The sequence below is a fragment of the Carassius gibelio genome, chromosome A15, assembly GCF_023724105.1.
Source record: "Carassius gibelio isolate Cgi1373 ecotype wild population from Czech Republic chromosome A15, carGib1.2-hapl.c, whole genome shotgun sequence".
NCBI lineage: Eukaryota > Metazoa > Chordata > Actinopteri > Cypriniformes > Cyprinidae > Carassius > Carassius gibelio.
Genome location: NC_068385.1, coordinates 2,949,165 through 2,961,520, shown reverse-complemented (window position 1 = coordinate 2,961,520; position 12,356 = coordinate 2,949,165). Strand labels below are relative to the sequence as shown.

The 12,356-nt window shown below is 37.4% G+C and overlaps 1 protein-coding gene across 1 annotated transcript in view; it reads left to right on the top strand.

The window, feature by feature from the left end:
* LOC128028945 (neurobeachin-like) overlaps positions 1-12,356 on the top strand; it is a 235,933-nt gene that overhangs the window by 187,773 nt on the left and 35,804 nt on the right. Inside the window, exons 45-47 of the mRNA XM_052616324.1 lie at positions 2,009-2,146; positions 3,916-4,035; positions 8,664-8,816. Coding sequence (XP_052472284.1) covers positions 2,009-2,146; positions 3,916-4,035; positions 8,664-8,816 — 411 coding nt within the window. The remainder of the gene's footprint in view (positions 1-2,008; positions 2,147-3,915; positions 4,036-8,663; positions 8,817-12,356) is intronic.

The following is a 12,356-nucleotide window of genomic DNA, read 5'->3' as shown; positions in this document are numbered from 1 at the left end:
TATCTCAGCCCTTAGAGCTATTTGTTATGACATTGCTCTGTTATTTATGCCATGCTTTGAGTCTAGACAAATTTCCCACACTGCTCTAAACAACCAAACGCTCTCCCACGCTCACACTCCAGATCTCGGCGAGTATTGATCTCCCTCTAGGGCCGGTGCTGTCCTCCTCGTCAATCACACGTACATTAATATTGACTGCCCAAGTACCTGCGTCGCCCGTCGATTGGAAAACTATAGAGGTCAATTTGTTCCAATATAAATGTTTCTTATTTGAGTGATGACTGCTTATTTTGTTTAAAAAAAAATTTTTTTTAAAGGGTGTCTGAAAAGCTCAACTGGCCTTCATGAGCTATTTTAAAGAAATATTTTACTTGGTACACAATCCTCATTTGCATCAAGGTCTGATGTAAGAAATAATTTTGACTGGTAAAATTAAATATTTTGATCATTCATAGTAATGCTTTTAATTCTGAAATGTTGTCATGTATTTGCTAGATCTTAGAAAGTGTGTGTGTAAAAACAGTTTATTAAATTATGCTGTGTATGTTATAGGTTTTTAGTATACAGCGTAGATGGATATGTATATAAGCAGTTAGACTTCTGCTAACTGCTTTAGGGCTGATATTTCATGAGTTTACATGCAATGAGCAAATGTAAAAAAAAAAATGTATCATTGGGGAGCCATGCAGATGTTCTTTTACAGATGTTACTCTGACAAACAATTACAGTCCGAATGGTGCTTATGATGTAGTTGGATACATCCACTGTCTAAGTTTGACTTTCAGTCATTACTGGATTTAGAGAAGAGAGACTGTTACAGATTGTTTATGTTGTATGATGACAGGTTTATCAACATCCGTGTGTGTTTGAAAGAGACGGGGAGAGAATTCCTGGGCTCCGAATGCCAGTATGAGTGTTTACTCTAGACATTGTGCAGGATTTTCTAGAGTGGTTTAACAGCAGAAGGATGGTCAAAGCAGAGCAGTGTGTGGACGTACAGGGTGTAAATCAGGTCAGACAGGGTTAAGCCAGGCTAGATTAATCGCTGTCTTTACCTGAGGCCTTTCAGATTGCCTTACACACACATAAACACATAGAAAAACAGACATACAGGCAGATAACTCCTATATAGATGGATTTTTATAAGCAAACAAGAAACATTCTTCTGTCTGTTGTTATTGATAATTTTTTTGAGTGTTTATAAGATAAATAATAATGTTCAATTTGTTAATGAATCATTCATCTTTTCAAGAAATCAGTCAGCAAATATGAATGATTTGTTCACCAATCTTAAATTAGAAAAAAAGTGCAATTCTTAATTTCCCCCTTTTTGTACCATGGAATAAGTAAACTCGTACTGATTTAGAAAAACATGAGGGTGTGTAAATTACTTTTTTTTTTTGCGTGAGCTATACTCAAAAAACAAAAACAAATGATCATAATAATAATACATAAAAGATCTGGCATACTAAGCTGAAACATATAAGTTTACTGTGTGTTGTTTACTTATGTGCACTTGTTTATATGTCCTACATTTCTAAATTCGGTGCACCAGCGGGCCCAGACTAAGAGTACCTCAAACTAAGATTACATGGCATAGTAATACTGCGTGACATACAAACATCAAGAAAAAAACTTTAGTTTCTCCTCAAGGAGTTCTGCTCAGCCTTTTCCATCAAACATTCATGAAGATACACATGCACACACCAATGCACGCAATGCTCTCAGCTCCACATATGTAATGTGTGCTATAAGTCTTTTTTATGTGATCGTTCGTATATAGAAAGTGCACGGAATGAGAGCAACATGGCTTCTGTCTGTGGAACAGTTTGTGTGGAATGGTTTCTTGTCATTCTTGTGCGCTTGAAATGCAACTAAAATCAATCCATAGATTTTGAAAAATGGAAATGTGCTTGAATGACTGCACAGAATAAAAATCTATCTTGTCCTGTTAAATGCATGTCAAGATGGACAAACCGATTTTTTTTCCATATGTGTGTTTCCTCAGCCAATCGGAGCGCTGAACCCAAAGCGTGCTGTATTCTACGCCGATCGCTATGAATCATGGGATGAGGAAACTCCACCCTGCCACTACACAACCCACTATTCCACTGCAGCCTCCACCCTCCACTGGCTTGTCCGAATCGTAAGTCTCGTTGATCGGTTGGATGCATGGAATTTGATGCCTTCAACATCTGGGAAGTACCTAGTTTTACAGGATAGTTAACCGAGCTGAGCTGCTTCTGGCTCGTATTATGTCCTCTGTGAATGGTAAATTATATCATGTAAGTCAGTTTTTGACGAGAGGAAGTGTAATTATGTCACCCCTTTCATGAATATTCCAATGATTATTATGCAAATAGCCCTTTTCATTGAAGAATTGTAATACTTTCCTATTTACATGATACCATGGCAAATCTATGCAAAACTGTATTATTCTTCAAAGTGTATCATGGTTGTACTTTGGAAATGATGCTGTCAAGAGTCTGCGTTTACATAAAAGATTCCAATACGATATCCCCCGATCCCAGTTAGTGGATCAAATCACCGTCAGTCAAAGCACACGTTGGTGCATCCTTTCACCGCGCATGCGAATCAACCCCTACATCTCAATCCGCTAGCTTGATGTTCCGCTACAGAGAGCCGGTGAGTGGATTTCACAGGCTGGTAAACAGGCATATGTGAAAAAGAAGTCAAAAACCTTTGCATAGTGATTTACAGGCTGGTATGTGACAGCTTTATGTCTCTCAGACAGAACGTGGAGCGCTGGGAAACATGTCCATCATTGTCTCCTGCTAACGTCCTCGCTTGCCCTGAGTCTCCAAGTGCTGATCTGGGACAAATGGACTGCTACAAAAAAAAAAAAAAAACAGGCAGATCAGCAGAGAAAATGAAGTTGTTCCTAAGGTTGAGAGGAGATTGGGTTGGAGTATCTCCTGATACTTTCAGTTTTTCCACATTTGTTACATCATATGACTTTGTTTTACTAGTCTACTGTTGTTTTGTTACATAATTCGATTTTTTCCCTGTATGAACATTTTATACCAGAGCTCAAATCAGTCGTGCGGAGTGTTTTGATGAGATGTGCATACTTGTTTTGGCATCAGATTTTATGATGAATGCACATTTAAACCAAGTGTAGTTGTTTTCAGAGCAATTTTTGAATGTAAATTGATTCAAAGGGCATTATAGCTCGTTTTATTAATTTTAAAAGACTGTTTTATAATCACACTTCTTTTAATGAGGAATCTGTTTATCCATCTTGCGGGAAAAAAAATAAAGCACCTAATGAAAACGTAGTAATTGGCTCTTCCGAGGCAGGCTGTTGCGTTGGTGATGATGATTTGGAAAGTTCCCCTTGGCAGCTCTCACACCGGGCTTGACTTGAGACTGTAGACACCATCATCTTTTCCTCTGGCTGATCCAGCATCTCCATGTCAACTCCTCGTACTGTCAGCCCAGACTGATGACCCTGAATCTGCCAATTAGAGCCGGAGCTGAGCTCCTCAGCCAACAGGCCTTATAATTAACTCCGCCTTGGGCACTGTTACAGAAAATGAGAGGACAAAAAAAAAAAAACATCCACAAACTCTTCATAATCTGACAGATGAGTCCCTACATTGAGATGTTTGTGCAAACAGAACGTTTCCCAGAGCAATGGAGAAGGGCTCCATCACGAGATTGAATCCAATTACCATAGAAATGAATGTAGATGAAATTACTTCTACAGATGTTTAGCCACTGAATAGCATTAGCGCTTTGCAAAACAGAGCAGATATGTCTAAACAAGCGCCTAATTAGCAGTCAGAATCATGTGATACCTCTACAGTTATTTTCCCACGTTAGGAAAGATGTTTTTGAGCTTATTTGGGTCAATAAAAGTGATATTGTTGTTTTGTGTCTGTTCAACTGCAGGAGCCGTTCACCACATTCTTCCTAAACGCCAACGGCAACAAGTTTGATCACCCAAACCACACTTTCTCCGGTATCGCCCGCTCATGGAGGCACTGTCAGCGTGATACTGCAGATGTGAAGGTAATCAGACATCAGTTTTTGCACATCGTAATATCTAAACAGGCTTAGAAAGTAGTCATTAATGCCTGACTGTTATGATGATGTGGGTGCAACATTAGTAGCTGCAACTGTGGGGAACTGAATAAACAGTTCCTCGAAGATTTTGTTTCTATTTTCAGTCTAATCAGTCAACCAATATTGGAATCATCCAGTTCGCAAAAAACAAATGGTATTGCATTGTTTTGATTTGCCATAACATTTAGTTCCTTCAGCTTCCAAGCTGCATCACGCTGTCCTTTTTCCATTTATAAGTGCATTTTTTGTGAAATTCAAATTTTTTCTTCATAAACATTAAAAGTAAAACATCTTTCAACATGCACATATTTCAGAGAGGCATCACATCATCAATGTAAGGGTTGTTCCCCATTGCCCCGCGCTGTGGCTCAGCAAGCGCACTCGAGCTGACCTAAAAGTGTCATACTTTTCCGGCACACTCGGTGATGGGTTTGCTTCGCCCCAGCTAATTAATAAAGCATTAATGACAAAAGCTATTTAAAATGTAGTCTTTTATGTAAAGGCAGAGCTTTTTACTACCCTGGGCTGGGAAACAGCATCCAACAACATGAGGTGCGGGCGAGTGAACGGCTGTACAGGAAAACGCTAGATATGTTAGCAAATACAGCCTCTCGGAGCCACTACGGTGTCTGTTTGGATTATGTTAAACATATTTAATGGTCACCAATCTGTTAGGACAAAACAATTTTGATTTCTTTGTTTTTTACTGTGGAGCAGGAGTTGGTTTTTATTATGTATGAGCAGCATGATTTTCATCATAAAAAACTACCTTTGTACTGAATTACCTGTATTACTATATGCACTCACCTAAAGGATTATTAGGAACACCATACTAATACTGTGTTTGAACCCATTTCGCCTTCAGAACTGCCTTAATTCTATGTGTCATTGATTCAACAAGGTGCTGAAAGCATTCTTTGGAAATATTGGCCCATATTGATAGGATAGCATCTTGCAGTTGATGGAGATTTGTGGGATGCACATCCAGGGCATGAAGCTCCCGTTCCACCACATCCCAAAGATGCTCTATTGGGTTGAGATCTGGTGACTGTGGGGGCCATTTTAGTACAGTGAACTCATTGTCATGTTCAAAAAACCAATTTGAAATGATTCAAGCTTTGTGACATGGTGCATTATCCTGCTGGAAGTAGCCATCAGAGGATGGGTACATGGTGGTCATAAAGGGATGGACATGGTCAGAAACAATGCTCAGGGAGGCCGTGGCATTTAAACGATGCCCAATTGGCACTAAGGGGCCTTAAGTGTGCCAAGAAAACATCCCCCACACCATTACACTACCACCACCAGCCTGCACAGTGGTGACAATTTATGATGGATCCATGTTCTCATTCTGTTTACGCCAAATTCTGACTCTACCATGTGAATGTCTCAACAGAAATCGAAACTCATCAGACCAGGCAACATTTTTCCAGTCTTCAACTTTCCAATTGTGGTGAGCTTGTGCAAATTGTAGCCTCTTTTTTCTATTTGTATTGGAGATGAGTGGTACCCGGTGGGGTCTTCTGCTGTTGTAGCCCATCCTCCTCAAGGTTGTGCGTGTTGTGGCTTCACAAATGCTTTGCTGCATACTTCGGTTGTAATGAGTGGTTATTTCAGTCAAAGTTGCTCTTCTATCACCTTGAATCAGTCGGCCCATTCTCCTCTGACCTCTAGCATCAACAAGCATTTTCGCCCACAGGACTGCCGCATACTTGACTTTTTTCCCTTTTCACACTATTCTTTGTAAACCCTAGAAATGGTTGTGCATGAAAATCCCAGTAACTGAACAGATTGTGAAATACTCAGACCGGCCTGTCTAGCACCAACAACCATGCCACGCTCAAAATTGCTTAAATCACCTTTCTTTTCCCATTCTGACATTCAGTTTGGAGTTCAGGAGATTGTCTTGACCAGGACCACAGCCCTAAATACATTGAAGCAACTGCCATGTGTTTGGTTGATTAGATGATTGCATTAATGAGAATTGAACAGGTGTTCCTAATAATCCTTTAGGTGAGTGTATATTGAAAACAAACAAACACACACACACACACACACACACACACATACATATATATATATATATATTACTGTCTCAGTGGCCTTCAGTTCAGTCTGCATCACTTCATCCTGAACTTATTCATTACCCACAATACTCTCTGTAATGATCCCATGCAGCAGGAAACAGCTAAATAACAACATTAAAAGAGCAAATCAAAGTTCACTGGCCATTTGGTCTTTTTAGACTACTGCCTCAGCACTGGCCTTGTCTTATAAAGGTCATTATACTGTATCATTGATCTATTTTGTTTATAAATATGTGTATATGTACATATCTGTCTATAGATATTTTAGTTAGATATTTCATGCCAATTTGACAATGTTTTATCATTGTCAAGGTATAAGAATATGCTTTTATGTATTGTCAAAACATGCAGCTAGTGATCAGCAGAGCACTCTGGCCTCCTGCTAAGAGCAAAAGAGTCACTTTCTCTCCGATCGTCACCGGTCTCTCAATAATCTGTTGGTGGTGCTCTGTCTGAAGGAGTGGGATGAGGCAGTCGTGCCAGGTGACAGCTCTCCAGGAGGGTGTCATTAGGGCAAGCAATGTAAAGCTGAATAGTCTGAGTGTGATAGGCTTGTCAGCTCATTATGAGGCTGTAGAGGAATTATTGGTTCACAAGTGGAGCGGGCTGAGGACGTGGATCACGATGCTAGCAGCCCAAACTGTTCACGACTGAGTAACTGTCTGCAAAGTTTATAAACCAAACCTCTTGTGAGAGTAGAGATGAAGCTCTGTCTGATTTTAACTGTTGCCCTCGAGGTCGAGTTTAAAGTATGCTTTAATATTGGAGTCAGTATGGTACAGTTAAGATTTAGCTGTGAACAAGTTGTTGTGTGATGATAATGAATCTCCTTGACGTTTAAAATTCACACAAAATGTCAAAACTTTATTGCTCATAATCAATAGTGGATAACCTGCAGTGGATTCAATGCAACTTTAGGTGACCGATTTCTTATTTCTATTTTGGGTGTACTGCAGGCTACTCCAGCTACTTTAAATTTCCCATCCATCTAGAATAAGATGCCGGTATTGATATTTTTATATATATATATTTTATTTGTTATGTATATTTAAATATCTTCTGGCCCTTCTGGATGTCTTGTGTTTTGTAAATCAAAATTTTTGTTTATAATTATAACATTTTAGAACAGCAAAATGTATCTAATATTAGAATTTAGATACATTTACATTATTACTGCTCTAAAACATGATAATAAATATTAATAATAATTGGGATTAATTGGCATTCTAAAGGATGGTTGAAATATTGGGGCTTAGTGGTCATTAAAGAGAGTTTTTAAATACTGACCTTACAGTAAAAACACGCTGTGTTTTATTGTAGGCATACTGTTACTTGTGACCCAGCATGTGAAAGTCCTCTGTTTTATGATGCTTTAAAGAACTCTTATAAGCACCAAGGAGACTTAGTTAAACAGCTCATTTCAACAGACGCTGTATAAAAGCCACTTGAATCAGCATTGGGGAAAAAACGTTCAACCTGCCAGCTTCAGATATGTGCAGGCAGAATGAGGTCTTAAATGATTCTAAATGGTTTTAAAGGTTCTTCAAAGGCAAGAGCTTTTGAGTGACACTAAACAGGGAGGAGGTCACATTCCTTGTGTGCACATGCCCCAATGTACAGAGGCATGTCCTCTTACAAGGAATTATGGGTAATTTGCACTGATAGGGCAGTGAGAACAGAGCAGGATTGGGGATGATTAGCTTTCAGAGACTTTCAGGGTCAGGGAAGTGTGTCAAAAATTAAGCAAAAAATGTATAATGCTTTCAGATCAGTAGAATGATAAAAGCTTTTATGGTATTTGTGTATTTAAACTTCTAAAAGCAAAACTAGGGGTTAAAATGGGCCGTAATAATCCATAATGATATTGCGACAAGAAATTGTTAGGCGTTCCAGTCCAGTTTTGGTTTTTGTATCAAAGCATATTTGCCACCATTTAATGAGTGTAATCATTTTTTTATTTATTTTTATTTATTTGAAGTTTATCACATTTAAGCATTATGCTTCCCTCTGTCATTTCAAATCATGGTTACTCAACTAAAATCCTAATTTAGCCTCTGGGCAGAACAAAACCAAACCTGCTTCACATACTTCAACAAATACAGCAGATCCATCCATCAGCTCACTGCAAACTTTAATAAAGTTTTCTGTCATCTCTCGTGTTTCCTTTGTATTTTCACCCTCCCCCATCTTCGTGCGTTTACCACATTCCCACACTCTATGAGTGTTTTTAAATGTGCTCCGATGGTCCTTCACTGGTCTCCTGAGGTCGCTTTCCATGGCCGCCTGAAACATTGCCAACATTTTGATTAATTGAACTACAAAACATGCAGTGTTGAAAGCATTGGTATTTTTGCATGTGCATTTTAACTCCCCTGTTCCTTGTATCCCTATACAAGATTGCTGAATCAGTTTTGGAAATGTGTGGATTTGATTTGAGCTTCTCTTGCTTGTTCTCTCCCTCCTGTCCTCTTCCTCGGCACCTCATAGGAGTTGATCCCTGAGTTCTACTACCTGCCTGAGATGTTTGTGAACAGTAATGGCTACTGTCTGGGTGACAGGGATGACGGTGTCCCTGTTTGTGATGTAGAACTACCAGCCTGGGCAAAGAAACCAGAGGACTTTGTGAGGATCAACAGGATGGTAAGTCAAACTCGCTACCTAACCACACCATCACATGGATAATGTCTAGACCTGAACAGAATCGCACATACAGGATTCTGTCACTCACAAGGACACTTTGTAGACACCATAGTAGACCTTAGTGAGCCTCTCTCGTCTCAGAACCCAAGACAATAGTTGTCCACTACTCTCTCTTCCGTTTAGTTTTGGGAATATTGGGAAACGATTCAGATTGGGATTCTTGTACCAATTAACCTTATGGTTAAAAACAGTTGAACTGCTTTATATTTTTGTGATACATTTTTGAATATATACAATAAGACCTTCATGCAAATAAACTTATGCATTATGTATTGATTCAATAAATGTGGGTGAAGTGCAGTTTCATGTAGGCCTACTAATGTCATGTTGCTCTGCTGACTATATCACATCAACTGAACCAAATCTGCGATCTTAAATTCTTAGTCCAGTATTTAATCTGTAATCCATTTCCTTCTGTCTGTTCCCTTGAGATCACACTCATTCGTTCAAATGAAACAACATCCTGGTCCTCTGCAGGCCTCTGCTTGCTGCTTTTCCACAGTGAAGGTCGTAATGTAGTGCACTGCTCGATACTAATGTAATCTAGCGCTGACCTGAATGATGTCACTGAGGACAGGCCCGCCTGCTGTCCCTTATAATGTTACCCTAATACTGGCTTCATCAATCATGATTTGGCTCATAGCAGGCAGGATGTGTGTGTGTGTGTGTGTATATACCAATCCCTGTAGACTGTGGTGGGCTTGAAATTGTGTTCTGCCTCTTATAATGGCCCTATCTTACACATATACTCATAAAAATGAGAGAACCGCTGGGACAAATGGGAATTGTATATGCTGCAAGATGTGTAATTTGCGTATTTGTGAATTTAATGATTGTGTATCAACACTTCTGCCTTTTCAAACTATTGAAGATGTGTTGTGGCCTATGCTGCCTGAGGAAAAAGTGTGTGTGTGTGTGTGTGTGTGTGCGCACTACAGGAAACACACTTGACCTTTTCAGATGCAGTGACAGTGCTGGGGTGTGTGTGTCTTGTGGAGGTGACCTTTCCTCCAGGCCTCTTTTTCTTTCTTTTTTTTTTTTTTTTTTTTTTTTTTTTTTTGGTTTAACACATTCAGTTATTGGGACGCACATGCACATATCCAAAGATCACACAAGTAGCTGTCTGTTAAAGCAAGATCTTCTTAAGAAAGGGCTTGAGAATGTCAAAACAGCTCAGACATATCAAACTATTTTACATGAGCCTTGAATGGGGCAAAATGCATTCAGGTCTCACACTTTGGTTTCCTCTTTCTGGTAAAACTCAGTTTTTTTGTCACCCAAAATACAGCGTCTTCATATTTCTTTTTACAAAAGCTGGTGTAAATAAGACATAATAAGCTTAAACCCATTTGACATTATTTTATGGAACAGAAAAATAAGTTTATTAGAAAAAGTCCTGGTGCATTTTTCCATAATTATATTCCTCTTAACAATTTCAATAAAAAAATTCACTAAAAAGAAGAATCATTCATTCTGTCGTTCATCAAACATGTCACTGGTTCTGAATAAGAATCCTGATTCATTTTAGCTAGCTTTTTCATGTAAACAGTTCACGAAAATAATTCACAAGACAAATAAATGATTAATTTCTTTGCATATTAGTAAATATTCTCACATTGGGATGAGAAAAGCAGCATTAAAGTATCATAATATTGGCCCGTGCATCCGGTGTGCTATATATCAAGTCTTCTGAAGTCATAGGATATATTTTTATGAGGAACAGATTGAAATTTAAGTCAGTATTTGCTGAAAACATTACTCCTGTTGTAGCTCTCAAATCTTACTAGGTTGATCTCATTTGATTTCACTGACGTCAATCATGTGTTGACATACTGTATTGACAAACCATGTTTGAATATTTCTCTTGCCATATTTGCAGGACAGTAAAATATATTCCTTTTTGATCCACAGCAGAAAGAAATGTGATATTTGGGTCTCTTTAATTCATATACTGAACATGCAGAAATAGCACCACAAATATCCAGTTTCAGTAAATATTAATTTCATTTTGTGGTTATTTTTTTGACTAGTAGTAGCAATAGCTAGTAGTAATTGGTTTGTTGCATGACTAGTACATTAATACAAATAATGCAAATACATTTTTAAACAGGCTATGGCTCGATTTTGTCTTTAGATCTTGTCCTTTATTTTTCTCTCTCTCTGCTGCTCTTTCTCTCTGTCTCATTTAATCCCCTCTTTCTCTCCTTGTCTTTGTGATCTATCCCCCTCATGCCATTTCTTCCTCTCTTTCTTTCACTTAGTGTTCCCATCTTTGCATGTGTCACTTTCGATTGTAATGACATGCCCTGTGGGGAACTCAGGCCCTGTGCTCCCCGGCTCGCTCTGTTGGTAATAGCTTTTATTTCTGATGTGAGATTGAGTGTGTAAATTCCAACAGCAGTGCCCTGGTTGTGTTAGTGTGTGAGAGGGAAAAAAATGTTTATTTGTGTGCCATTCTGTGTTATTTGTTCATTCGTTTTTACCCCTTTCTTACCCCCACCCCTTTGTTATCTCAGTATGACAGTTTTTGATATGCATAATACAGCACTTCTGTGCATCTTTAAGGATTAACAGCAGTATCCAGGCCTGTAATGGAATATAATTGTTTTCAAGAAACTATAGAGGAATAAAACACCGTGGTGTGTTTGTGTGTGTGTGTAATACAGTATATATATATATATATATATATATATATATATATATATATATATATATATATATATATATATATATATATATATATATATATAAACAATAGTCAACTAAAACTAAACTGAAATCATAAGAAAAAAATAATATTTCATTACTTGAAATAAAATGAATGCATAATATATAAATAATATACAAAAATATATAGCAAATAGTATAAACTTTCTATATAAAAAATAAACATAACTATTAACTATAAAATATAAACTTATTACTATTAACTATTAAATAACTATAAAAAATGTAGAACACATTTGGACATATAAAAAAATTGAATACTAAAAATGACAAAAAACACAACAAAATGAATATAATATACACATATTTTTTATTCATTAAGAAATGAATAACTTTATTCAGCAAGGACACTTTAAATTGGATGTTTATGTAACAAACGATATATTTTTCAAACAAATGCTGTTCTTTCTCTTCATCAAAGAATCCTGAAAAATAATTGTTACTTTTTCCATGAAAATATTATTCAGTAAAATAATTTTAAACATTGTTAATAACAAAAAACATTCATTTAAATTCTAATAATACTTCACAGTATTACTGTTTTTACTTTATTTTTTTTCAAATAAATGCAGCCTTGGTGAGCATAAGAAACTCTTTTCAGAAACATTAGGAAAAATACAGACACCCAACTTTTGATCAGTACTTTATTGTTATTGTATATTTTTTTTATCTAACAACAATCAGTGTCCAAATACTTTTAGGGTCTCTGTGCTGTATATTGTTGGATTAGTTAAGTTTAAGTGTCAAGGGGTG